Source organism: Cnephaeus nilssonii, assembly GCF_951640355.1.
Source record: "Cnephaeus nilssonii genome assembly, chromosome: 13".
Taxonomy (NCBI): Eukaryota; Metazoa; Chordata; class Mammalia; order Chiroptera; family Vespertilionidae; genus Cnephaeus; species Cnephaeus nilssonii.
In genome coordinates, this window is record NC_137084.1 from 67102089 (window position 1) to 67125833 (window position 23745).

The 23745-nt window shown below is 37.6% G+C and overlaps 1 protein-coding gene across 12 annotated transcripts in view; it reads left to right on the forward strand.

Annotated features, from left to right (window-relative positions):
• Window positions 1-23745, forward strand: part of YAP1 (Yes1 associated transcriptional regulator) — a 128742-nt gene that overhangs the window by 69873 nt on the left and 35124 nt on the right. For 4 of the 12 annotated variants that reach the window (XM_079788731.1, XM_079788738.1, XM_079788736.1 and 1 more), the window contains exon 4: window positions 15471-15590. The exons of 4 other annotated variants lie outside the window; for them this stretch is intronic. In XM_079788731.1, coding sequence (XP_079644857.1) covers window positions 15471-15590 — 120 coding nt within the window. The remainder of the gene's footprint in view (window positions 1-15470; window positions 15591-23745) is intronic. 4 more of the 12 variants (XM_079788735.1, XM_079788739.1, XM_079788737.1 and 1 more) reach the window with 1 other exon arrangement.

Sequence of the window (23745 nt, forward strand, 5' to 3'; positions counted from 1 at the left end):
CTGTATGCCCCACACTGGGGATTGAGCCTGAAACCCCGGCATATGCCCTGACCAGGATTGAACCCTGACCTTCTGGTTCATAGGTCGATGCTCAACCTCTGAGCCACACCAGCTGGGCATAACTAATTCTTAAGAAATTCAATTGTTTTATATAGTTTCTCTTGATTTGTTTGATGATTAAGTTTCTGAAAAATGATTAATAATACGGAAACAAGAACCATTTTTGTTGCTTAAAAATAGGACCAGCACATTTCATTTTAATAAAAGTTGTAAATAAAATGTAAGGACTATGAAAATAAAAATATTTATTTGTGAAATGGAAAAAATAGTTCAGTGAGAATGCCCAATCAAGTTGCAAATGACGTTAGCTTGCAATTATTATATCTTCTTTAGTACTATAGTTCTTCTGAAGTATTTCTTAAACCAAGTGGCACCTTCTAATATTGATGGATTCTTGACTTTGCTGCTTAATGAAGCATGCCACTCATGTCAGGGCAGCTAATGGCCTGTTTTATTCTGATTATGAGAGCATTTCATGCCCTCTCCACTGGGGATCACTTTAAAAAATATATTTTTATTGTTTTCAGAGAGAGGAAGGGAGAGGGAGAGACAGAAGCATTAATGATGAGAGATAATCATCAATCGGCTGCCCCTTACATGCCCCCAACTGGGGATTGAGCCCACAACCCCAGTATATGCCCTGACCAGGAATTGAACTGTGACCTCCTGGTTCATGGGTCAGCGCTCAACTACTGAGCCACACCAGCCGGGCTGGGGATCACTTGATGTTAAGTGATTTGGTCATGATTTTTAACTTAACAATATTTTCTAAATATTAAAACTCAGTCCTGACCGGTTGCTTAGTGGTTAGAGCATTGGCCCGAGGACTGAAAGGTTGTGGGTTCCATTCCTGGTCAAGGGCACATACGTCATTTGCAGGCTTGTGTGTGGGAAGCAGCCAATCGATGTGCCTCTCTCACGTTGATGCTTCTCTACCCCTCCAATTCCCCTTCTACTCTCTAAAAAATCAATGGAAAAATATCCTCTGGTGAGGATTAAAAAAAACTCAGATTACCTGGGCAAAGCAGCAACATTTGGCAAATGGAACAATAGTTGTTGGCTGATAAATTGCTATTCTTTATGCTGAGTCTGTTCAGCTAGGCTTCTAAAATAAACACCTCTCCTCCTCTTAATATACAGGAAAACAATTGGCTTGTACAATCTAGTACATTTTTCATTCCTTTAATGAAGAAACCCAAATTAATTGAAAGGTGGATGTATAAAGTTACTTGGTTTTTCAGTAGCTTCATAGCAGTATTTTTTATGCTGTTCCATTTTTGAAAAGATCATTTCAATTTGAGAATTATAATATCTAAAATAATTATTTAAATGTCAAATGTGTTAGGGAGTATGATGTTCATATATTTATTTGCTTATTTCAGATTATTATTTGCTTGATTATAACATGCCTTTTTAGCTTATTTTAGAAATTATATTCTAACATAAGAAAAGATATATAGAATGACCTTAAAGAATAAATATTTTTAGAAATTTATTAGAAGTATTTGAATTGTTTGGTAAGTTCATTTGAATTCTGAAAGTTACTAAGGTTTTAGTGTAAATATCTGAACCTAATGAAGAAAAGGTTATAAACTTCTTTTATTTTAACCAACAAACTAACTTAGTTTGTTTGTAAAAGGACATTATTTAAAGACTATAAAGAAAAAATGTTTCATATATTAGTAGCATTGCCACCAGCCCTCTTAGATAGTGATGCTTAAAAATAGAACTGTCCCCATTCAACTTTTTTTCTGTGATTATTTGTAGAATTTTGCAAATTTTGCTTTGGAGTAGAGAGGATGAGAAAGAGATTACAAATTACTTACATTTATGGACCAAATAAATGCCTATTTTGTTTCTTTTCTTGATAAATGTTGGAATATTATTTTTGTCTTCCCCACTGATTTCTAAATCCTTCTAGTTTCTCTATTGCTACAATAACTATGACTCATAAGAAGAATATTTGTGTGAAAGATTAAGATGCTAATTCTTTAAAAATGATATCCATAGACTACCATATATAGGCAGCATCAGTGCAATGAAAAAAATCCTGTAACAATAGACAAGAATTTTCCAAAATAATATTTTCTTTTGATCTCAATAAGGTAAGAAGGTAGTAAAACTTCTTTTAGGTTAAAATTTTAACATTAGGTTAAAATTTTAACAAAAGGTCATTGCTGTGTTTGCACATTCTAAAGCCTAAATGAGCTTAACAGAAAGCTAATCTTTTATAAATGTATTTACTGAAATTCTAAGCTATTAACTTAAAATCAAGAAGTATCAAGTTGCACTGAAGAAAGTCTGAAGAGTTGTGTATTAGAAAGTTCTCAGAGCTTATACTTGGCCTTTTTCTCTAGGAAGTTCATTCAGCTGTAACAGACAAACAGGAAAATGATTTTTCACAAAGTCTCATAGTTTCATCTTGAGACAATTGAATCGTTTCCTTTCTAAAACATTGATTCCACAAAAATGCCCTCCTTTGTACTATGCATTGTATGCCAGGGGCATTGAAGAGTCAAGTTAAAACAGTTTTTCCATATAATTATAACACTAAATGTTATGACAGACATATATACCAAGTGCTGAGGAAATAGATGAGGAACATGTGAATCAATAGTCAGGAGAGTAGAGAAGACATCTTTAAAAAGCCAAAGGTTTATTTATTTCTTCAACAAATATCGAATACTTAATATATGCTAGGCACTATTCTAAATCCCAAGAATACAAAATATAAACAAATATATGTGTCAGATAGTTAAAATGGGAAGAGGAAAATAAACCTAACTTGTTAAAGGGAGATATTTTAGATAGATTCTCCAGTGAAGGCCTCTGTAATTGATGTCTTTCGAGCAGAGATCTGAATGAACTATCATGCAGATATCTGGGGGAAAGGGGAGGAATGTGTCATACATAACACAACAGGCCATTCAAAGGTGCTGAGGCATGTTTGGGGAATAGCAAAGAGTCCACTGCAACTAGAACAGAGTTGGTGAAAGGTAGCTCGGAAACCGTATGACACGGGGACTTATACGTTTTGAACACAGAAGTGATATAATCTGAGCTAGTTGTTTTTTTTAAAGTGGGGAGATTAGCCCAGTCTGGTGTAGTTTGGCAGTTGAGCATCAACCCAGGAACCAAGAGGTCACCAGTTCCATTCCCAGTCAGGGCATATGCCTAGGTTGCAGGCTCGAATCCCCAGTAGGGGGTGTGCAGGAGGCAGCCAATTGATGATTCCCTCTCATCATTGATGTTTCTATCCCTCCCTTTCCTCTCTGAAATCAATAAAAATATTTTTAAAAAATAAAATAAAAGTGGGGGAAATTAGAGGGCTGTTGCAATAACTCAGGAAAGGACGGACCAGTGTGGTGGAGATGGAAGTGGTGAGAAGTGGTTTGGATTCAGGATCTGAATTTTAATAGATAAATAGGAGTTAAATTTGCTGGGGAAAGGAAAGGGAAAGGGAACAGTCAGTATGTGAGAGCTCACTGAGGTCTGAAACCCCAGCACTGTATGACTAGTGGAATGGTGGAAAGATGAGACTGAAGATATCCACAAAAAATTTTTGTGTGATCAACTAAGAAATTTGCATTTTATTCTGAAAAATTTGGGAGACCATTAAAAATATGAATCTTCTCTAGAGTCCTTTTTTAATGGAAGGGAAAACCTTCTATGATTCTCTGTTTTTATTAGCCGATCATTTCATGTTTGAGGCCCGGGTATATTTACTCATAAACCTGCCTTCTTATATACGAGTTTTGTAAGTTAAATATGTTATTGCAACAAAATGGCAGAACTATTCCAGGAAAGAGTAGGGAACGGACTTTTTAAAAAAGTGCCTACTGGTCCTGGCCAGCATGGATCAGTGGTTAGGGCATCAGCTCCCACACTGGATGGTCATGAGTTTGATTCCCGGTCAAGGGCACCTACCTGGGCTGCAGGTTTGATTCCCGGCCTCAGTCGGGGTACATGCAGGAGGCAACCAATTAAAGTGTATCTCTGTGTTTCTCTCTCTTTCCTCTCTCTCCCTCCCTCCCTTCCACTCTTTCTAAAAATCAATGGAAAAAATATCCTCAGGTGAGGATTTAAAAAAAATAAAAATAAAAAAGTACCTACTGTAAGGCCTGCCCTATGTCAAGCACTTTCTACTTTAACCCTCTCAACAATTAATTTGAGTGTTCATCTCCATTTTCTAGACAAGGAAAGTGAGCATCAAGCAGATTAAGGAGTTTGCTCAAGGTTAGAAGGCTAATAAATAATGGATCCAAGCTTTGAACCAAGGTCTGTCTGAATCTAAACCTTTTACAGTTTTCTCTTAACTATGCTAGAGTTTAAAATAAGGCTAAAATTATATTTAATTTAATGTATCAAAGGTGATCTTTTTTTAACCAAGTAATCTATTGAATGGTCTTTTGCTATATTGGTAAAGATTGAATTAATGGTAGGTAGTTCTATAAAGGAGTTTAATAAAACAAGTGAACCTTATTAGTTTTCTGTATTCTAGGTCAGTGATTCTCAATTTGTGATGTGTGGAGGAATTGCCTGGGGATTTGTAAAATGCAGATTCTGGTTAATTAGTCTGGAGTGGAACCTGAGAAATCTGCATTTCTAATAAGTTTTCCCATGGTGCTGATACTGCTGGTTCATGGACTGCACAGATAGAAAACTCTAGAATGCTAAATTTAAACCCATACAAACATTAATGATCACTTTACTATTCCTATTTTTACTTTATTCCTATTCTCTGTTGAAATAACCTTTCTAAGTGCCTAATACATGTGAATCACTTTATCATTTAATGAGAGCTTATCTACACTAATAAAAGAGATATGCAAATTGACCATACCTCCACTACGCCCACCAGCCAATCAGGAGTGAGTAAGCAAATGAACCCAACAAAGATGGTGGGTTAATTTGCATGTGCAGAGCGAAGACTGAAGACTGAAGAGGCTTGGCTTCTCTGCTGCAGCCAGAGTGAAGGCCTGGGTCCCCGGTGCCGAAGGAAAACCGGTGCCAGCAGCCAGGGGAAGGAAGGCCTATTGCACGAATCTTCCTGCAATGGCCTCTAGTTTAATATTAAAATCCTATAAAATTTTAGAAACTTTTAAAAAAAAATTGTGATTTATAAAAGCACAAACTGAGGATCTGAAAGATTGTGACTAGACCAAGATCAATCAGTATTCTTGCCACATATTTCTTCATTATTTTTTTAAAATGTATTTTTATTAATTTCAGAGAAGAAGGGAGAGGGAGAGAGAGATAGAAACATGAATGATGAGAGAGAAGCACTGATCGGCTGCCGACCGCATGTCCCACACTGGGGATCAAGCCTGCAACCAGGGCATGTGCCTGACCGGGAATTGAACCATGACCTCCTGGTTCATAGGTTGATGCTCAACCGTTGAGCCATGCCAGCTGGGCTAATTTCTTCATTATTTCAGCTCAACAAACTTTGGTTGTATTTGGTATCAGTGCTGAGCTCCAGAGATACCAAGACAAAACAAGTCAAGGTGCTTATTGCAAGCCTTAGAACCTGATTTGGGGGGTGGGCGTGTGTGTGTAGGTAAATGATTAAGGTACAGTGAAGTATCTGCTATGAAGGGGACATGAGTACAGTGGTTGGGGACACAGTATGCTAGTGAGCAGAGTGCAATTAAGTAGCAGTGCCAGGATACCCACCTAAAGCCCTCATATGTATGGGCCAGAGTAATCTTCATCTGCTACACTGTTCATTGTGGTCTACAGGGAGTTTTGGCTCATCAGCATGTTCTAGTAGTTTGGCAGAAGAATCTTCTAGCTACCTAAAAGACATGGGAGAACACCTGAACTCAAGGTGCGGGAGAGGGGATGAGCTGGCCATCACTCCGAAGCAGGTTTTATAAACTGCTTTTCTTCAATAAATGCATTTATACACACTTGTCCCATGCTTGGTGACAATAATATTGTTGTACATGACAGCATTTAGGAGTCAGGGTTGAGTATATTTTTGTTCCTATATATGATATTTTGAAAAGCATAATTCTTCAGATCAAAGTATCACAGTCTGAGCTGGTGATAGTTTCTAATGTTGCCATTTCGTCCTGAGCAACCTTGCAAAATTGAATATTTCCATTCTTGAAATAAAAGAACTCTTTTTCTCTATTCTAGGGCAGAATGATAAATTCTTCCCATAATAATACCTGGTCTGTATATTTAACTCAGTGTGGAAAAACAAAGACAATCTGCAGTAAGCATCCAAAAAAATCAAAAGTGCAATTTCAGTTGACAGGTGGAGAAGAGTTTTACTGGTAGGATAGAGTTGAGAAAAGCTACACAGAAGTACCATGGGAATAGAATTGAAGTTCAGTGGGTAGAAACAGTGGAGGCCAGGAGGAGACAGTCTGGGGCTGGGGTGCATTGGGGATGTCTGTGGAGGTAAAAGTCCATGACACTGCTAAGTACAGACAGACCTTGGATATACTATGTGTTTGGTTCCACACCACTGCAGTGAGGTGTGTTTCAATAAAGCAAGTCCTAATCTTTTTGCTGGTGTAGGGCCTTGCCTTCAATTTGTAAAAAAAAAAAAAAAAACTACAACAAACCAACAACACATCTGTGAAGTCCAGTAACGTGAAGTGCAGTAAAGTGCCTGTACTGGACACACAGGAGTGAACAAGCCATGCAGGTGGGAGAACTAACGTGGAATGAATTACTAAATTACTTTAGGCAAAGCCCTCTTGAGGAAGTGGCATTCACATTGGGGAGGGATGAGTAGAAGTTAGCAAAGCAAGAAGGGTGGGTAGATTTCCTGCAGGGAAGTCCTAGAGAGAGGCGAGGAGAAGTTTGAAGGACCAAAAGAAGACAGAGTTCTGAGGAGGGGTTTGAATAATAGTAATGAATGCTTTCAGGACCTACGCAGGTCTATGTAATGCCTGACTATAGAGGACCTTGAATGACCCAATAAAGATCTGAAAATTTTTCCTGTGGGCTCTGGAGAGCCCTAAGTCAGAGAGCTACTTTCGCAGAGGAGGTGCGGCAAGATGATCTTGCCACACTTACAACGTTTAATTGGCAGTTGATTAAGACCAATTTGGGGGCTGCTGTTAAAAATTAGTCATGAAAATGTGCAAGTCCACATTAAAGTTTTATTTGAGGAACAGATGCAATTGCTATTTTGAAGTATGATCCACTAAAATATTGGACATACTTTGTGATGTCTAGTTAGGTAGAGAAGAAAGACCATTGTTGACGCTGTGAGAAGCATTAAAGATGTAGGAATCATGACTGAAGCTATGGGATTTCATGAAAGTTCTAGGAAGAGAAAACATTTTTAAAAACACTACTTTTGACTAATGTTTGTCATATTTGCAGTGTGGTACTTAAGAACTTGGTTTCTGGAGAACTAGAACTGTCTGGGGTTGAATTCCAACTCTGCCACTTAATATCCTGGGGAAGTAATCTTGGGCAGCTTTTCTGTGCCTTGGTTTCCTCATCTGTAAAGTGAGGATAATAATAGTTCCTGTGCCATGGGGCTGTTAAATAAGTTAATATTTGTTTACAAAGACCTTCGAACAATATCTTGCGTATAGTAAGGACAGTTTATGAATCAGCGTAAATACCAAGAGACCAGAATGTCAAAAAAACTGAAATTGATCAGAATTAGATACCTTCACAAGATCATTGCATCTATTTTTCCAGCTCATTGCATTCTAAGGAAACCACTTCATAATCCTATACTTTGAACCACTCATCACGGTGTGTTTATTAAACTTTCAGCGTCCCGAAGGTGACTTCTTTATTCCTGAATTGTGGGACAGGTGAGAGGGCGAGATTGATCATCTAACTTGTGGTGTAATCAAGACTTTCTTGTTTGATTAGATATTGCAAATGGTTATTAGTCATTACTAATGCAAGAGTGTCCTTAGGCAAGAGCAGGAAGTTGAGTCACCTTCACTGTTATGACCTGGAGTATTTTATTTGTTTTTCAAATATTGCAGGAATCAGTGGGGGAAGGGGAGGAACATCTGTAATACTTTAAGCAATAAAGATAAATAAAAAATAGTGCAGGAAGTTAGTATTTTCTTTAGTAGATAAGTTATACAACCAGTAGTAGTAAATCCTATATAAAAATTTATTTTTTCAAGAATAGGTAATTCTGATTTACGAATTACTTTAGTTATAGCCTACCACTCTTGCTTATCCTAATTCAGATGTCTTTCCCTCTTACATCTCATTGAAATGCTGACCTCTTTCTTACTACCTTCTGTGTTTTAAAATATATATATACATACATATATATATATCTCTTTCCCTCTCCTTTCCTCTCTGAAATCATGATTTCAGAGAGGAAAGGAGAGGGAAAGAGAGATAGAAACATTAATGATGAGAGAGAATCATCAATTGGCTGCCTCCTGTACACCCCTTACTGGGGATCGAGCCTGAAACCCGGGCATGTGTCCTGACAGGAAATCCAACTGTGCCCTCCTGGCTCATAGGTTGACACTCAACCACTGAACCATGCCGGCCAGGCTCTCACTGCCTACTTTATTCAGAGCCTATTTTTTATTTCTTCCTCTTTCCCAAAAAGACTTTGATACGTGGTGGCCAGGCACGATATTCCAGCCTGGAAAAACTCCCATATATTTCCCATTTCTAAAGGCCTACCTTTAGTGTGTGTGGATGTGATATGGGATGAAAATGTTTATTGCCTGCTTTGACTTGTCCATGAGTTTGGAGAAATTGGTATTGCCCTTTAGTATTGGCAATTCCCTTTAGGTATTACCCATTCTTTTTTATCGCGTTTGAATGATAAAAACAAAATGGACCACTGTACCTCATTCCTTGTATCTGTCCACTCCATACTGGCCTCAGTGTTTCACCTGACTGGAATGCTCATGCCCTAGATCATCACATCCTTGGACTTGGATTGTGTTGGCTCTTAGCTTTAAGGTCCCATTCTCGGTGCACCCATTCTAGGTCCACATTTCTAATATTTATATATCTTTGCATTCATGCTGCTTTCCCCCCCTTTTTACTGCACTTATCCTTAGCCAATGTTGTATTGTATCTATCTGTTTGTCTTAACTGGCTAGGACATAAGTTCCATGAAACGGGCACTATTTTGCTATTGCTATCTAAAGGGCCTAAATAAGTGCTTGAATATAGTAGGGGCTCAATAAATATTTCCTGAATGAAAAGGATTTGCTATATCAGGTGCCTTCTGTTTAAGTGGTACCAAATAATAGAGAAACTGAATTTACAAGAAAAGAATAAAACAGATTATTTTGTTTCATAAACATAAATAAAGGATTTTAATTGAATTTCATTTTGATTGCATTTATTTCAGCCAACATTTATTATAATCCACCCTTTCTGAGTAGTAGGCACTCTACTAGACAATAAAATAGAAAAATGCATAATATATACTCCTGTGTTCAGATATTTCACAGTCTAGCCTGGAAGAAAACACTGTAAGTTAGATAGATTCAAGAACAGTTCTGTTACCAGCTAAAGAATATTAAGTTGGTATTTTTGGTCAGTGTTCTCAGAGTGAGCTCCTTAGGCCAGCAGCAGCAGCAGCATCTTAGAATACTCAGGCCCAACCCCTAACCTACTGACTGAATTAGAAATTCAGTTGGGGTATCTGTTTTAACAAGCCTTCCATGTGTTTCTAATACATACTTAAGTTTGAGAGCCACTGTTTTAGACCATCTTTTGTAAATAAAAAGTTGCTACTTATATTTGCTTCATTTTATATACTCCATATCAGAGAAATTATATTTATGACGCACTAACATCAGTTTATAGATTGAACTCAAAGGCATCAATCCCTGTGATGTCTCCTCTTATAAATTTAGTTTTGTGGGAAGCCCAGCATTCCCCCTTGAACTTACTGACCTCACTCCATTCTAACTCCAGCCCAATTCAGAAAATATATCATTCTTGCTTTTCCTGCTTTTCATGGTTATTCAACAGTTAGCTTAGTTTAACATGTTAATTTAGTCATTGAATTTCTAAGGACTGTTTAAATTAAAAAAAAAAAAATTCCCCTAATAAATAAAGCCCAGATCTATATTTAATTCACATTTAAGGTTGAAGATTTCTTTTTAGTTTCCTTTTTCTAATACTAAGGATTCTTTTGCCTTTTGTCCATCGTTTCCTTTAATATATATAGAGAGAAAACATCCAGTTTTGAACCTTTCTTTCCACATAACATTATACACGGGTGGGCAAAAGTTGGTTTATAGTTGTGGGTACACAAAAAAATTTATTCTTGTAATTTATTAATTATTGTATTATTTACTTGTATTACAACCAAACCTACTTTTGCCCACTTTGTATTTTTGCCAGAGTGGTAAATGAAAGGCATAAATGAATATATAAAGCATTCTTTTCTGTTTAGCATATATATTTTGCTTTAAATGTGAGTGATTATAAAATTAATTGTATGGTAATCTATTTTATGTGCATATAACTTAATTCTTCAGTTAGAAATGTGGGAAAATGGGCAGCAATTACTACACTGTTTATTTGTACTGGGCTTGTCTTTCCATCTTCATTTCTAAGATGAATGCATTTAGAGGTTTGTTTTTTATTGTTTATGGTCTATAAAATTAGTATTGGTAATAAATTTCCTGAGTTTAATTTTTTTTTAATTCTTACCCAAGGATATGTTTATGATTTTTGGAGAGAGGAAAGGGAGGAGAAGGGAAAGAGGCAGAGATATTGATGTGATAGAGAAACATCTATCGATTGCCTCCCGTATGCACCCAACCAGGCATCAAACCCGCCAACTTTTGGTATACGGATGACTCTCCAACCAACTGAGCCACAGGGCCAGGAATTAAAGTCCACTATTTTTAGTAAAATATTAAATACTTAATGGTTTGTATGTGATAAATACTTGATATATGACATATAAATATTTAATGATTTGAACTTGTGTATAAAGGGATAAAGTCACTATTCCACTTTGAATTTAATGCATAAGATTTTAGAAATGTATTTATATCTTTGGGAAGCAGTGTATTCTTTGGTTTAAAATCAGAAGCTCTGTATCAAATCTTTTCTCTCCTTGGGCAAGTGACCTCTCTTAAGTCCCTGTGCTCCATCTGTATGTTAGGGATAAGAACAGTGCCTAGCTCGGAGAGCCATTTGGAAGATTTAGATGTGATAATGTCACCATTGTGGATGTTAGTAATGGAGCCAGGAGTGATAGAGGTGCTGCTGCCCTCGGTACCCCGAGGAGTTGTGCCTTGCACTACTATAACAGCAAAAAAATTTAGAAACAACTCTGATATCCAATACTGTGGAAAGGGATAAATGAATTCTAATATCTCCATACAGTTAAGATCTATAAAACCATTAAAAAGAATGAGAGACCTATGTGTTCTATGAAGAAAAGATGCCCATACTATCTCAAGTGCATAAAGCAGTATGGTACAGGTAGAGCATGACGTCAATGGGTGTGCATATGTTGTGGAATGTGCACAAGAAAAATCCAGAACCTATCACAAAATTGAAGCTGTTTAGTTTCCCCCCAGGGAGTAAATTGTAAGACATTTTTGCTTTTTTTATTATGCATTTCTGCAATTTTTAACATTTTTTAAATTTACATGTTGTAAAAAGGAATACATTTATGAACATAGAGTTTAAGGAGTAAAGGCACTGGATTAATAACATTCACATATTCTGTTCATAAACATTAATTGAAAATAGTATATGTACTACATGATTTTTTAAATATATTTTTTATTGATTTCTTACAGAGAGGAGGGGAGAGAGATAGAGAGTTAGAAACATCGATGAGAGAGAAACATCGATCAGCTGCCTCCTGCACACCCCCTACTGGGGATGTGCCTGCAACCAAGGTACGTGCCCTTGACCGGAATCAAACCTGAGACCTTTCAGTCTGCAAGGTGACGCTCTATCCACTGAGCCAAACCGGTTTCGGCTGTAAACTCATTTATAGAAAGTTCTAAGTATTGCAAGGCAGGACATTCATTCTTCCATTAAATATTTATTGAGCAATTACTCAGATACTAGCCTACAAGTTAAAATATGAGTGACTTGGTCATTGCCAGGAGGACAGACATGTAAATAAGTAATTACTGTGTTATCTGTTAAATGTTAATACAGAGTAGAAGAGGAAAGTAATAATTTTGTGTGATGTAATCAGGGAGGACTAAATTGAAATGGTGACACTTGAGCTCTTTCTCTTGCAAGATGAGTACATTCATAAGGGGCAGGGCAGATTGTGATAACCACAACAGTACATACAAGGAGGTGCCATAATTTTGGGAAAAGTTGGAGTGGTGGTGGGAATTGGGTGTGTGAAGACTTACTAAGAAAAATGAGTCCAGCTGGCATTTTTCCTTTTAATGGGAGAGAGCAAGGGAAATGTTTTTAAAGGCATTGAGTGACGTATAAAAGTTGATTAGGTAATATTGTAAGAAGAAAACCGTGGTGGTGGTGGATAGAAGACACTGGGATGGGGCAGGAGCTGAGAACTCAGGTGCCAAGGAAGGAAGCTGTATAGGGTAAGGTAAAAGAGCTGCTGTCTATTGATGGCTGAGTTCTTAGAGATGGACTAGAACAGATCAGAGAGAATGTAAGTGCTCTACAGGCTGGAGTGGGTGAGCAGATAGGGGTGATGCCATTTTTTAAAAAGGTAGAGAATCACCATGTATTCAGTCAGGTTTGGAGGCTATAATGATGTCTACTGGAATTGAGTTGAGGCTTCCAAAAGCATCCAGTGACTTGTTCATCAGCATATTTTAGGAACTTAGAATTTTAATTACTTCTTTTCAAAAGATTTTGCATTTGAGCCATCTTCATAATTAAAAGTGGTAACAAACCACTAGTAGTCAGTTTTGGAGGTTCTACCTTCTTGTGGGCAAATAGAACCCAGAGTGAAAGCTACTGAGAAAAGTGGTTTTATTTGAACGTGTAAGACACGTTTGCTTTTATTCACCTTTTAGTAAACAAGGGATGTCTTTCAGCAAATTCCAACTCTGGGCATGGTTAGCATTATGTACAGAATTCTACATCCAGGCCTGGGGGCGGGTCTTGTCTTCCGCCAGTGGCTTCTCTAGGATTTCACGCGTCTGTTTCCTAACTGAATTTTGCCCCTCGTCAAAGCAAATCTTTTGATAACAGTCTAGTAACAAATGGGTCTGTTCCTGATACATATGAAACAGGTCCAGAATTAGGGCTTTGGGTCCTATGGGCTTGTATGAATAGTCTGTTTTACCAAAGTTAATTATTCAGCATCACTCATAAGTCTGTCTTGGACTATCAATGTAGAAAGAAGGAACTGTGTTTTTGCACAAGAACCATGGTCTTAGCTGTGGGACATGAATAAAAAGAAATCTATATATATAAAAGGCTAAGTGACCGACCGTACGACCAACCAACTGGCTGGTACATATGACGCGCCCTGGCAATTTAAAAATAAACGTTGACTCGTGCATGCGCGATGCATATAAAGCTCTTGCTGACTCCAATCGCATTAGTTTTGATCTGTCATTGTCGATCGTGAATTTGGTTGTTTTTGTTGACATTCTGAAGCTTAAAGAAAGCGGCATCATCGACACAATATGTCTGAAGATCCACTATTGGCACAATGTACCTCTGAAGCTGAAAGAAAGCGGCATCATCGACAGAATATGTCTGAAGACCAACTATTGGCACAATGTAATATCATTCTGGTTCTCTGAAGCTCACTGTGAACAGTCTACCTAATACTTTATTCCTGCCCTTTTGGTGTTTTCTCCACGAAGAATTATTAAACACATAATGTTGTGGAATCTCCCAACAATAGTAATAATTACATGTGTTGGAATCTTCTCTATTCAATAAGAACCAAGCCATCAAAGTTGAAGAGCGTGTGACGTTAAAGTTAAACTTGTAAATACTTCATCACAAGGGAAATTAGTCAAGCACTCCGAAAGTGTTTTTACTCTTAATGCGCTATTCAGGGAGATATTAGAATAAGTTTAATCAATTTATCAGTCATTTTTATCAATGTCATTTTTATATCATGTTTTTGTTTTTATAACTTTGTTATTGTTATATCATGTTATTGCTTATTAATCAATTTATATATTTTCATATACATTTTACTAATTTTCTTTAATCTCTGACACTTCTATTATAGAGAAAGGGTGAATAGTGATATTAAAATATTTCTTCTAATTTCCTTTCAATGTGCACGAATCCATGCATCGGGCCACTAGTGTAGTTATAAAGAACAACAGCTCAGGAATTAGGCTGCTGGGTTTGAGTATCACTTTAACACTAACTAGCTTTGTGAAGTGTACCAGATTGAACCACTCTGTTCCTCAGTTTCCTCATTAAAATGTAGATAATACTGCTGTTTATGTCATTGGTTGTTGTAAGAATTAAATGAGTTAATGTATTTAGAACAGCAACTGGCACACAATAAGCACTCAATTCATGTGGGTCCATTGATAGAAAAAATTTAGGCATTTACTCTATTTCCAATTTACACTCCTCTCCAGACTCCTGGTGGGGAAGGAAAGTGGAAGGGGGAAAAAGGAATTGAGGAGGAAATATGCTTGAATTTAGTGGTTTAATAGCTTTGGGGGAAAAAGGAATTGAGGAGGAAATATGCTTGAATTTAGTAGTTTAATAGCTTTTTTCATACCATTATGTACCAAAAGCAATTGTCTAGCTTCCATACCCTCACAAAGATAGAATAATCTTAGATTGGCTGTGTTCTTTAGTCTTATCTCCCAGACGTTTTTCCTCACTCCACAGCTGCTTCTGAGAAATTTGCCTTCCAACAGTTTTAGCACTTAACCTACCCTGTTTCAAAACTGACAAACTTAAAATCCCAGCCACAACTCCCACCTCGGAGCAACTTTTGAGCTGCTTAAAAATAAGCTTTTTAAAAAAACACAAAACCTATATTTTTCTCTATTATAGTTTCCTTGGTATGAGCCCATCACATAAATAATGGAAATAAATGAAGCTTGGCAGGCTTATCTAAAGTGTGCTTTATATTAAACAGACTGTTTATAATACTTAAGATGTTCTGAAAACACTCACATGTATTCCTTGCTGAAAAGAACCTTGGAGTCCCTAGGGAGGTACTGTCACAAAACTGGATTGGGCAGGTAGTACCTGAGCTGTAACACTCTGTGTCTTGTATTAACAGTAATAATAATTATTTGGGTTGTGCCTTCCAAAGGGATTTTTTTGAAAATATAATTTTTTTTTCCACCTGTGTCTTTGGGGATGTAGATTTTATTATTTGGTAGTTTCTTTTTAGTGGAGAAGAATCTGCTATATAGGTTGTTTTAATGAATTGTTTTATTCAAGATGTATTTTCTTTTTTAATTAGTACTCCTCCCACTTTTTTTAGGTGCACCAAATAAAAACCAACCATGATTTTTTTTCTGTATTTATAGGTACTCTTCCTGATGGATGGGAACAAGCCATGACTCAGGATGGAGAAATTTACTATATAAACCATAAGAACAAGACCACCTCTTGGCTAGACCCAAGGCTTGACCCTCGTTTTGGTAAAGGTTCATCTCAAAACCTTTCTAGATATTTTTGATTATAATTTTTTGTATGTGAATTTGGGAAGGTACATTTAAATAAAATTGCACTGCTTTATAGTATTAAAAAATGACTGCTCACCCAAGTTTTCCAGTACTATTTTATACCTTTCACTTTAAACTTGAGAAATTCAGGTCTAAGCTTTTTAGGGGATTGAGGGAATGTTGTGGTGGCTGACTAACTAGAATCACTGTTCCTTTCACATTTTTGGGAGACACAGTGATTTGTTTAAAATTATCTTTCTATAGTAATAATTAGGCTATCTTACTGCATCTAAAACCTGAGATGCCAGATTTTGTCAGTGACCTGGTGTCTGCTTATGCCTAATTTCAGAGAGTAATCAGTATCATTTTGTGGCCTGAGTATTGTAATCTTTTCTATCATAAATGAGGGGTTGGGATACCCTGTTGCCCTAGAAATAAGACCAATGACAGCATTTTTCCCTTCGCTTCTGGCTTTTTCTTTTTCTTTTTTTTGTAAGTAATGGTCCTTTGTTTTACATTTAGGAAACAAAAAGCAAAGCCATATTCCTCTCCAAATCACATGACAGGAGCACTAATTTGCACAAAGGAAAACTTCTCTCCCAAATGTGTACATTTTGATAATAGTACAAGCGCTTTATTGCCTTTTCATCCATTTTCTTTTGTCACTGTTTTCAGTTTCTTCAGTTAGGTTTCTGAGATATTTTTCCAAAGCCATGGAAAAATGACTCTCAAAAGCAGCAGATCATTGTGGTTTCGAAGTTTTTGTCTTGGACTGAATGCAGCTAAATGAAAACAATGTGCAGATCACCGAGTAGGTCAGACTGAGGGGACACAGAACCTTTGAAGCTTTACAGGGGTTGACCTAACAACAACTGTGGGGCCCTTATGGGAAAGAGGAATTAACTCTGTGAATGCCATCAAAACACAATGGGGGGTTGCGGGGTGGGGGTGAACAGCCCGGAGCTGGTTGGGTAAAATTAACTTTCCTGTCAGGAATGTTATGAACTGTTCTCCTATGTCTTTATGTATACCTTTAAGCAACCCCAACATTGGGGTTTGCCCTAAACTGGTCAGCTTTGTGGATTGCACCCCCTATTCAAGTAGTGTCAGAGGTGGGATCAGGGCAAAGACTGTCATTTTGACAGATATCCGGCTTGCCTTAAATGCTACCCTCATGAGCTTCAAGACCTACTTGGGTGTTAAAAAAGTTACGTGGCATGTTAATAATTTGCAACTTCAGATTCTGTTTAATACTTGAATAAGCCCTTGTGGTTGAAACAGGAAACCGAGTAAGGTAGAGAATTTAATAAATGTTGCCATTTGTATGGACTGGAACGATAGCAGCCATGTTTCCTTAAATCATCTTTAATGAATTCAACTTGTCCACATTTTGGAAACTTTATAAAATGGTACTGTGGGGTTTTTTTTACCCTCCACCCCATCCCCAACATACAGTTATGAAAGATGATGATTAACTCTTAGCTAACTGCAGAATCAGAAATTGGAACAAAGTTGTTTTTTAAAGTATTTTCAGTTAAACAGTGAAATAAAAACAACTTGGCTGTGAGCTTAAAGTAGATCCATTAATTACACACACAGCATAGTCTTTTGTTTTAATCAGAGAAAGTATTAAAAAAATGCTTCTTCCCTACCTCCAACACATACGTACATACAATCATACAGTTAGATATGCCAAAAAGAGTTTCATAAAATTATCTTAGTGCCTTTAGTTTCCCTTTTTGGGCCCACTGTGTATGTGTATTCCAGACAGGCTTGACAACATGCCAAAAGCTTTTTATTTTGTAGTCCAACTTTTAATCTGTTCCAGACCTTTTCAGTCAGAGAGCTCAAGTATAACTGGAAGGGGGCAGGAAAGAAAAAAAAGTGTGGGTTTTTCTGATCTAGAGTGACAGGGAATAGAGACAAGCTGTTAGCTGCTGAATTTGAAGGAGTTTTCCTTGAAATCTGAGGTTCTATAGTGGAGTGTGTTTTATCTCTGCCAAAAAAATATAAACTATCCCCTTTCTGACCTTTTGAGCCATGCAGACACAAACAAATAGTACGATATTGTTTTATGGTTTGGGAGTTTGCTTTCCTATATAACCCAAATCTGTATTAAACTATTTGCCAATTCTTAGCTTAAATTAAGTTGACCTGTGGCTTTTTTTTTTTTTAAAAAAAACCTGTAAAGAATTTTTGTGTGTTTATTTGAGCCAAACTGTCGACTATGCCTAGAAGCAGAACCTCAATGAATTGAGATAATGCTCCAGAGAATGGCGGGTTACATCTGTATTTATACATTGCAATCAAAGGAGGGACGTAGGTGGGTTACATGAAATTCCTTGGTGATAGATTAAGGAGGTGGGATAAAGCAAAGCTGGGAAACTCCTGGGATTGGATAAAAAGTAAAATGATGGACACATACTTAGGTGGGTGCAGGAACAATTAATAAGATAATGAAGGAATTTGTGGTATCTGTCCTGGCACCCAGCACTTTTGGTTGTGCCCCAGGGGGTCCAGAAAAAGGGAAGTTACAAGTTACCCAGACACTTCAAGGGTATGTTATCATAGATGCAAAAAGACATCTCAGTTAAGTTGGCTCAGTTAAGGTAAAGGTTGACCTTGTCAGTGAAGATACCAGCCTAGGATGTAACTGCCCACCATAACTGCTTTTAGTTAAAGTTTTAATTTCAGACCATCCTTTATGGTTACTTTAGGTTTCTGAGTTTGCAAGACTGCCATGCAGGCTTCCCCTGAGCTAGTCCGGTCAGCATGTGGCCCCTTTCATCCACACATCCCCCTTTTGGTCATAAATCAATCCAAACAATGCATTGATGACCAACCTTTTGGTTGGATAATGGAGTCCCGGTGCTAGGAAGGCTCATTCCTAGGATGTCTCAGTGTCAACATGTCTTGCTGAACAGGTGGACCACTGGGGATGGGACAAGACCATAACCTTAGATGGCATTTAAGATCAAATTATTATTATTCAAAAAGGGCAGGTAAATGGGAGGCAGTCAAATCCTATATGTCCTTGTTAAAAAGTATTCTGGATCATTTCTGATTTTTGAACCACCATGATCCAAGTCTTTTTGCTGTTTGTCAAGTTTTGTTTTTCTGCATCTAGTATAACATTTACATATCAGGAACAAAAGTAACAATACTAAACCAATAAGACCAATTAGGAACAGAAAATGTCTAATACTGGACAAGGAAAAGCTAAGGGGAACAAGCATCCCAGCCAACCCTTTACATGTATTATCATAATTTTTGAAAAACCCTTTACATGTATTATCATAAAAAAAAACAACCCTTTACATGTATTTACATGAAAAACCCTTTACATGTATTATCATAATTTTTTATTAAGCTAATTATATGTTTTCCTCCCTCATCCACTGTCATTTGTACCTTATGATATGTTTGGCCAGATGAATTGACTCGGCTCCTTCAAATACTGGTCTCTTTTATATTTCTATTAGAGGCCCAGTGCACGAAATTCGTGCACGGGGGGTGTGTCCCTCAGCCCCAGCCTGCACCCTCTCCAATCTGGGATCCCTCTCACAATCCAGGACTGCTGGCTCCCAACTGCTTGCCTGCCTGCCTTCCTGATTGCCCCTAACCACTTCTGCCTGCCAGCCTGATCACCCACTAACCAGTCCCCTGCCAGCCTGATTGATGCCTAACTGCTTCCCTGAAGGCCTGATTGCCCCCAACTACCCTTCCCTGCAGGCCCGTTCGCCCCCAACTTCCCTCCTCTGCCGGCTTGGTCACCCCTAACTGCCCTCCCCTGCAGGCTTGATTTCCCCCAACTGCCCTCCCTTGCAGGCCTGGCCCTCCCAACTGCCCTCCCCTGCTGGCCTGATCGCCCACAATTGCCCTCCCCTGCTGGCCATGTTGTGGCGGCAATCTGTCCACATGGGGGCAGCCATCTTTGACCACACGGGGGCAGCCATCTTGTGTGTTGGAGTGATGGTCAATTTGCATATTACTCTTTTATTATATAGGACTAGAGTCCCGGTGCACGAAATTCATGCACGGGGTATGTGTGTGTGTCCCTCAGCCCAGCCTGCACCCTCTCCAATCTGGGATCCCTCGAGGGATGTCCAACTGCCCGTTTAGGCCCGATCCCTCTCACAATCCAGGACTGCTGGCTCCCAACTGCTTGCCTGCCTGCCTGCCTGCCTGCCTGATTGCCCCTAACCACTTCTGCCTGCCAGCCTGATCACCCCCTAACCACTCCCTGCCAGCCTGATCGATGCCTGACTGCCCCCCCCCCCCCCTGCCAGCCTGGTCGCCCCCAACTGCCCTCCCCTGCAGGCCAGGTTACCCCTAACTGCCCTCCCCTCCTGGCGTGGTCACCCCCAACTGCCCTCCCCTGCTGGTCTGGTTGCTCCCAACTGCCCTCCCCTGCCAGCCTGGTCCCCCCCAACTGCCCTCCCCTGCAGGCCTGGGTCCCCCCCAACTGCCCTCCCCTGCAGGCCTGGTCCCCTCCCAACTGCCCTCCCCTGCAGGCCTGGTCCCCCCCAACTTCCCTCCCCTGCCAGCCTGGTACCCCCAAACTGCCCTCCCTGCAGGCCTGATCGCCCACAACTGCCCTCACCTGCCAGCCATCTTGTGTCCATATGGGGGCAGCCATCTTTGACCACGTGGGGGCAGCCATCTTGTGTGTTGGAGTGACAGTCAATTTGCATATTACTCTTATTAGTTAGGATTCTTTATCAGATGCTTTAGATTATGTTGGAACAATTGATCAGTTCTTCATATTTCACATGAAGTTAATAATCCATATATCTCAGGAAATTAAATAGTAACTTGTGGATTGGTTATTTTTATTTTTTGTTAAAAATTAAAATTTTATTAGAATTTTAAAAGTGATATTCTCTAGGAGAGGGTCACACCCATAGGAGAGCCAGTAGACAACAGGGAGAAATTTCTTTATCATAGGTAAACTTTACCCCTCTATTGAAGTTGTCCTTGCTCTCATTTCACTCTCAGCAAGTCAGAAATTTTATAAAAAAGCAAAATATGAAGTTGGTGACTTAATGAGAAATACATCTCCCCAAATAAGGTCCATTTGTCTATTTAGAGTGATCATTCTCTGCATTATCTTGCCAGGAGGGCTAAGCCTTATGCATGGGTAGAAACCCGAGGCATTTAGCTGCAAGGTAATTTAAGAAAAGTCAAGTAAAAGGAATTTTGAGCACATCAGTAAGGTTGATATGGGAAGCCTTGGGGTCTTCCAGGACTGATTTTGATTTTGGAATTTACCTTTCCTCACCATTAGTCTCCTTTGCTGCAGCTTTAACTGAATAGTGGCTATCAAGTGGAAAAGGAATTGGACTAGAAGTTGGTAAACCAGATTTTGATTTATTCTCTACCTCTTTTTAGCTATGTATCTGTGCTACCCCTGATTATTTAAAGGAGACTGGATTGGTTCTATTTAATCTGATTTTCTTGTTTAACATTTAAAACCAATATTATCTTCAACATTTATATTATTTTAGAGAATTTATTAGTAATTAATAACAAATCATAAAGTGGCAATAAGGACTCACTGATACTTACTGGCTTTGGGTGAAAAAGGAGGGCTTTTTGTTTGCTTGTTTTTTTGTGTTTTTTGTTTGTTTTTAAGGAATTATATTAGGAATGTTTTTAAACTTGTATTAAAAAAAATTGGTGCTTAAGTATTATGCAGGCCATTACATTATTTCATATAAACACTCTTTTCCTAGAGATTTCATACTTGTAAACATGGAGTCTCAGATATAAACATTTCCTTGTATGTTGTAGAATTACTGTTTTTTATGATATAGTCATATGAATATTTTTCAGTAAAAGCGCTAATGAAAACACAAAAATATTAGAATTTCTGTTCTTCAGCATAAAAGATCTACTCCAAAACACTGATAGTCAATGAACTGATCTTTAATGTAATGTTGTTGTTCCGGTTGTTTATATAAAAGGACATTAATAGTGTTAGCAATCTGTGTTTCTGGAAATAAGTACTGATAATACCACTGGGATAAAGACATTTTTGGTGTAAATAAAATATTGGAACCAGAGTTTAGACTAAAAGCATATCTTTTGCATTTTAAAGGAAGTAATGAACAATCTAGTATGGCAAAACAAAATATCCTTTAATTCCTAATAACAATTCTGTGCCTAGAAATTCTGTTCATGGAAATGTCAAAGGTGATTAAAATCCAGATGTTGATTTTGGTCCTTTGTTTTAATTTCCTCAAACTTTATATGTTCTGTGTGGGTCTGTGTGTGTGTGTGAGAGAGAGAGAGAGAGAGAGAGAGAGAGAGAGAGAGAGAGAGAGATTGTTTCCTAAAATATTAAGAAATGAAATTAGTATATATAGTAAATATATGTATATGTATAAGTAAATATATGTCTATATATAATTTAAGTTCTAAAGCCAAAAGTTGTTCAGCATATCTTATCAAAATTAAATATTTTCCATAAATAATTAGAGGTTTATTATAATTTTTAACTGTTTAGGCATTCATTAACCTTTCTCTTCAAGACCAAATATTTCTGATAGTTGTTATGAGTAATATTTTACTTTTGATGAAAGTGCTCCTAATGACCATTAAATATCTAAGTCTGTTCTGTTAGAGGTGTGAAAAAGAAAAACACTAAAGGCTGTAGGAATTAAACTTGTAACTCTATTAATGGAGCCTTGTGTAGATAGAATGTCAACATCTAATCATTTGAATTTTATTAAAGTAAATTTCTTAATATCCATGCATTAAAAACAAGGGTGTTTTGTGTTTTTTGTTTTCCTTACCCTCTTATAATCTTTCCTAGTTATTGTCAGTACAGTATTTGGTTGTGTACTATATTATTAACTACTTACAATGCAGGAGGATTTGGGGGGGAGATGTTTCACTATGATTTAGGTAAGAAGAGCTGTTGCTAACTAAACATTTTTAACAGAAAAACCTCACAAAATTTGGCCCTGAAGAGGAATTTATAATTCCTCTAATCAGTGTTTCTCAAAAGAGGAGGGGTGTATCCTGGGCACTGCAAGACAGTCAGCATCCCTAGCCCACTAAATGCTGTAGTGCCAGCCAGTCATTGTGACTCCCCGATAATGTTTTTTGTGTGTGTGTGTGTTTTTTTAATGCTGGGAGAAGTAGAGAATATTGCCCCAAATCTGAGCTCCTCTAAGATCTAGGGAAATTATGACCAATCCAAGCTTATATAGTTAAGTGACAAAACTAAAATCTGAACTTGATCTTTTGTACCTAGACATTTTAAGAAATTAAACTTAGTTAATATTTCAGAAATACACCCAACTCACCAATACTAATATATGGAAATTTTAGATGGAAAAAGATGACTGGTTAATGTATTTACTTATATACTATATTGTGACTCATCTTGAGGATATTACTCAGAAATAATGAGTTTCTAATTACAAAAGAGAATTATACGGTGTGTGATTAGAGCAGACTGTGATGCCTTACCTCTATCATAGTTTTAAGAGATTGTCTTCCAACCTTAGCTTTGACCTCTTCCTTGACTGGGAGCTTACCACATTATAAGGCAGTTCATTCTACTTAAGGGAACTTCTGATGACCAGAACATATGTGCTCCTTTATTACCCAGAAATTCACTTCCCTTCAAATTTGTGGATATAGTTCTAATCCCAAAAGCATTCTTTTCTAAGTGTGATTTCTCCATTTTTTTTCATGTGTTAAAAGTTCTGAGTACTGTACCAGTTCACAGTTCACTCTTCTCTGAATGCCGTTCATATAGTGTTCTAAATGTACATTATCTAATGAGAAAAATAGTTATGGCATTTCTTTGACCTGGCATTTTATTTTGTGCTCCCTCCAAAAATCCATTTTTTTACATTTACAGTTAGAAGTTAACTAGCATCCTGTTTTCTACATGGTAGTTATATACAGGGTGGGGCAAAAGTGGGTTTACAGTTGGGAGTACTTGAAAGAGTTTATTCTTGTATTATTATTTATTGTTATTTTTCATAAGAACAACTGTAAACCTACTTTTGCTCACCTCGTAATGTACTGAATTCAAAAGAATTAAACCATGATGTAGAAAAATTTACCTACTCAATTGGGAGTTAGACACTCAAGTTCTCCTACTAACCAGCTTATTCAG